Source organism: Protobothrops mucrosquamatus, unplaced genomic scaffold, assembly GCF_001527695.2.
Source record: "Protobothrops mucrosquamatus isolate PMUCROS unplaced genomic scaffold, P.Mucros_1.0 scaffold3574, whole genome shotgun sequence".
Classification (NCBI taxonomy): domain Eukaryota; kingdom Metazoa; phylum Chordata; class Lepidosauria; order Squamata; family Viperidae; genus Protobothrops; species Protobothrops mucrosquamatus.
In genome coordinates this window covers 16,882-21,944 of record NW_015389539.1, presented here as the reverse complement: position 1 = coordinate 21,944, position 5,063 = coordinate 16,882, and the positions used below count along the sequence as shown (strand labels likewise).

Genomic DNA, 5,063 nt, shown 5'->3' with positions numbered 1-5,063 from the left:
CAGTAGGTGGTGCTCCGTTTCCACGACATGAACCGCTTGGGCCATGTCACCGAAGGGCGTAAAATGAAAGGATGACAGTGACTCTCATTAAAATCTCTTTCACAGTCATTTTAGATGCAATGAGTGGCGGGTGGGGTTTTTCGTTTTGTTTTGTTTTGTTTTTTTCCTTTGCAATTTGGTATTTGCTATAATGGTATTTTTCCCCCCCTCCTTCACCTCTTTCTTGTTGAAACAAGACCCATTAAATCAGAGAAGGCACTAAATATTTATGAATTAATTATATTCAAAAGGAAATCTAAGAAGCTTTAAAAGGTATCACTTACTGGCGCCTGTTTCACAGGTGTGGGGAACCTGTAGCCATCCCAGGATTGTTCCTTTTCAACTCCCAGTAACTCATCCAGTGTGGCCAACAGCCAGGGGGAGAGAGAGAGAGAGAGAAAAGATGGGAATTATAATCCCACATGTGGAATGTCTCACGTTCCCTCTCCCCTCTCCTTTGCCTTGTGCGTACATGTCTGTACACACACAAACACACGCAATGTACACAAGGACATTGATCCCACGTAATTTTCACGCTAAATTTTTTGGCTGAGGGAGCGTTCTCTATTGTGTGATTATTTCTGTTTTTATTTTACCCTGCTGTCCTGGCAGGTTGTCAGAAGAGAGGTTTTAGTTTTTTCAGAATAAATCTGCAGGACTCATCGTACAGGTAGTCCTTGACTTACAGCCAATCGTTTAGGGACCATTTGAAGTTGCAACGGCACTGAAAAAAGGGACTTCACACTTACGACCAGCACCCCCCCACGGTCAGATGATCAAAATTTGGGCAGTTGGCAACTGGCATGTATTTGTGAGAGTTGCACTGTCCCGGGCTCATGTGATCATCATGTGTAAACTTCCCAGCTGGCTTCCGACAAGCCAAGTCAATGGGGGAAGCCAGATTCATTTAATGACTACACGATTCACTGAATAACTGCAATCTTTCAGCAACCACAACTTCTGGAGGCAAATCCTTCCACAGATTAATTGTTCTCACTGTCAGGAAATTTCTCCTTCGTTCTAGCTTGCTTCTCTCCTTGTTTAATTTCCATCCATTGCTTCTTGTCCTGCCTTCACGCGCTTTGGAGAATAGGTTGACCCTCTCTTTTCTGTGGCAACGCACAAGGAGGGGGGGGCTGGTGTGCTATATCAGGGCTTTTCAACCAGTGGTACGGGTACAACCTGTGGTACATTGGCACCTGGCAGGTGGTACGTGACCATCCTAGAGAAGTGGTAGCGGGGGAGGGGAATGAGCTGAACCGGTGGCAGCACCGCACAAGCCTGAGCGAGAGACGGCTGGAGCTGCAGGGCTGTCAGGGCTCAGCGGAAGCGCCAGGATCAGCGCCAGTCTCCAGCTAGAGCTCAGCGCTGATCCTGGCGCTTCCGCTGAGCCCAGAAGAAGCACCGATCAGCTGGAATGTTGCAGCATCTCCAGGGTCTTGTGATTTACATTCAGATGCTTGGCAACTGATTCATATTTATGACGGTCACAGTGTCCCAGAGTCATGTGAAGTGACCAAAACCTGCTGCAACCACCCAGCAGACGGGGGGAATAAAAACCAAACACCCCACCCACACCACCCCTGATGCCAATCCTCAACAGAAATGCTCACAACAATGGAAACCTCGGACAGGAGGAAGAGCGCGGCCGGGTGGGCAGGCAGGTGTCTTGCTCGGCTGTGGCTTGGGGGGCACTTTTTTCAGTGCCATTGTAACTTCGAACAGTCACTAAGTGAACTGTTGTAAGTCGAGGACTATCTGTACTTTATCACTTTTTCCCTTTTTGGGGGGGATCATCAGGTTTTTGACACCTTGCTAGGCGACTGGTGGTACTCGGACGTTGCCATATCCTAAAAGTGGTATAATGGGTGGAAAGGTTGAAAAGCCCTGTGCTATATAGTCCATGGGGTCACGAAGAGTCGGAAACAACTTCGTGTCTGAACAACAACAACAAACGAAACCGGGATCACAAAGCTAGACCCATTAGAACCAAGCCAGTTGGATCCAATTCATTGTAACGATTATACCTCCAAAACAATTTTTTTTTTGCTGAATTTTCAGTCCAGGTTGTACAGTCTCACAAAACGGCAGAAGGCTGAGGATAGCCAGGGATTCTGCACATAGCAGTTGTGGCCCAAAAAACCAAAAAAAGGTTGTAAAATGGGGCAAAGCTCACTTCTTGCTTAGCAGTGAAAATCTGGGGCTCAGTGGTGGCCGTAAGTCGGAGGACTCCTTGTACACCAGCAAAATAAAAATCAAAAAAGGATTGTGAATGTCTTACGTAGTAGCAGTTGAGGTTTATTCTTTGCTTAATTCAAAGATTTGCTCTTAAAATTTCGGCTCTTGGACTCGACCGAGGCTGAAAGATTATCATTGCTCTTCGGTGAGCAGACGAAGGACGTTGTCTCCCCTCCACGTCTATGAAAAGCAGCCTTGGACGGTTGCTCTTTCCGTCACATCTCTGAAACACTTCTTCCCAGCTGCCTTTGTCTTGCCTTGGCAGGAGAACAAGCAGCCCAATTGGGCATCAGCAGAGTCCTTTAATTTCCCAAGGTGTCCTTGAGTGAACAGCTGAGGACTTAAGGACACCGGAACCTTTCCAGAATTTCTCTTCTCCCTGACCCTGGAGAAGTGGGAGAGGAAGGGAACGTGGCAAATAAAAAAAAAATTGAGCCTTGAGCTATTAGGGGACATAATAATGGTGCTTTTAAAAAAAAATAGAACATGAATCCTTCTGCTGTTTTGCGAGATCATACATTTTTTAAAAACAAATTAGAACTTGAATCCCGGAGTTATCCTCAACCTTCTTCTGTTTTCTGAGATTGTATGACTTGGTCTGAAAATTCAGCAAACATTTGTTTTAGAGACATAATCGTTAACAACAAATTGGATCCAACTTATTTGGTTCTAATGGGTTTAGGTTTGTGAGCCCAGTTTCATTTGTTGTTCGGTTGCCAAGTCACATCCGACTCTTTGCGACCCCTTGGACACCAGCAAACCCCCCCCCCCCTTTGTGGGGCTGCCACAAAGAAGAGGGAGTCAAGCTATTCTCCAAAGCACCTGAAGGCAGAACAAGAAGCAATGAATGGAAACTGATCAAAGAGAGATGCAACCTAGAACTAAAGAGAAATTTACACACAGTGAGAACAATTAATCCGTGGAACGATTTGTCTCCAGAAGTTGTGGGTGCTACAACACTGGAGCTGTTCAAGAAAAGATAGCAATAGCACTCAGACTTATATACCGCTTCACAGTGCTTTACAGCCTCTCTAAGCAGTTTACAGAGTCAGCATATTGCCCCCAACAATCTGGGTCCTCATTTTACCAACCTCAGAAGGATAGAAGGCTTGACTCAACCTTGAGCTGTCCAGGGTCTAACTCCTAGCAGTGGGCAGAGTCAGCCTACAATACTGCATTCTAACCATTGCGCCACCGTGAGAAGGAAGGAAGGCCTGGAGACTAAAACATACGAAGAACGGCTGCAGGATTTGGGTTTGGCTAGTCTAAAGAAAAGAAGAAACAGGGGTGACCTGATAGCAGTGTTCCAGTATCAGAGGGGCTGCCACAAAGACGAGGGGGTCACTTTATTCTCCAAAGCACCAGAGGGCAGGACAAGAAACAATGGTTGGAAACTGACCAAAGAGAGAAGCAACCTAGAATTAAGGAGAAAGTTCCTGACAGTGAGGACAATCAACCAGTGGAACAGCTTGCCACCAGAAATCGTGGGCGCTCCATCACTGGAGATTTTTAAGAAGAGGCTAGACAGTCATTTGTCTGAGATGGTATAGGTTGTCCTGCTTAAGCAGGGGGTTGGACTAGAAGACCTCCAAGGTCCCTTCCAGCTCTATTCTACTAAGGATTAAAGAAGGAAGGAAGGAAGGAAGGAAGGAAGGAAGGAAGGAAGGAAGGAAGGAAGGAAGGAAGGAAGGAAGGAGAAAATGGAGGGAGAGAAAGAAAGAAGGAAAGGAAGGAAGTAATAGCAATAGCACTTAGACTTATATACTGCTTCACAGTGCTTTACAGTCTAAGCAGTTTACAGAGTCCGCATCTTGCCCCCCAACAATCTGGGTCCTCATTTTACCAACTTCAGAAGGATGGAAGGCTGAATCAAGCTTGAGTCCGTCAGCATCGAACTCCTGGCAGTGAGCAGTGAGCTAGCCTGCAGTACTGCATTCTCACCACTGCGCCACCGCAGCTCTTTAGTGTATAATGCAGGGGGTCTTCCAACTTTGCCTTTTTATGACTTGTGGACTTCAACTCCCAGAATTCCTCAGCCAGGCACGCGTGCCTGGCTGAGGAATTCTGGGAGTTGAAGTCCACAAGTCATAAAAGGGCCAAGTGGAAGACCCCTGGTATAATGTATAATTATAATGTAATTGTAATGTAATAATGATTCATCTCTAATTCATTATATCCTTTCCCCAGGGTTGTCTAAATGGATTCGGCAGCAGATCCAGCACTACAAAGACTTCGATTGCGCCCTCGGTTCCTTGGATGCATTTGCTCAAATGAACCAGAATGGCGCTGGAGCTGCACTTCCGGATAACAACAGCTCTCTTCTCAAGTCTACAAATCCAAAGACTCTGACACCCCTTTCTCCTCCAGAGGAACCTCTTTCTTTATCCCCAGGAGCTCTTGGTGAAAAGGAAACACAAGATTCAGCTCTGGAAACAGACCGCATCACAACTCACCCAACCACATCCGGTTAGTCGTGGGGATCTTTCGTCAGAGTAAAGTTAATCTTCCTAAGATTTTTTTTAAAAAACAACAACAACAACAACAAATGCTTTAGTTCTGCTTCTTTCTGGACAGCCTTATGGGTATGGCTGCTGCGCGAGCTGCACTGGTTGCCGGTGGCCTTCCGGGTGCGCTTCAAGGTGTTGGTCATCATCTTCAAAGCGCTCCATGGCATCGGACCTGGATATCTCCGAGACCGCCTTCTGCCGCAGATTACCTCCCATCGGCCGGTACGCTCCCACAGAGTGGGTCTCCTCAGGGTGCCGTCAGCCAGACAGTGCCGGCTG

At 46.7% G+C, this 5,063-nt stretch overlaps 1 protein-coding gene across 1 annotated transcript in view; it reads left to right on the top strand.

The window, feature by feature from the left end:
* Positions 1–5,063, top strand: part of BRIP1 (BRCA1 interacting protein C-terminal helicase 1) — a 97,606-nt gene that overhangs the window by 86,957 nt on the left and 5,586 nt on the right. The window contains exon 19 of the mRNA XM_029286404.1: positions 4,465–4,743. Coding sequence (XP_029142237.1) covers positions 4,465–4,743 — 279 coding nt within the window. The remainder of the gene's footprint in view (positions 1–4,464; positions 4,744–5,063) is intronic.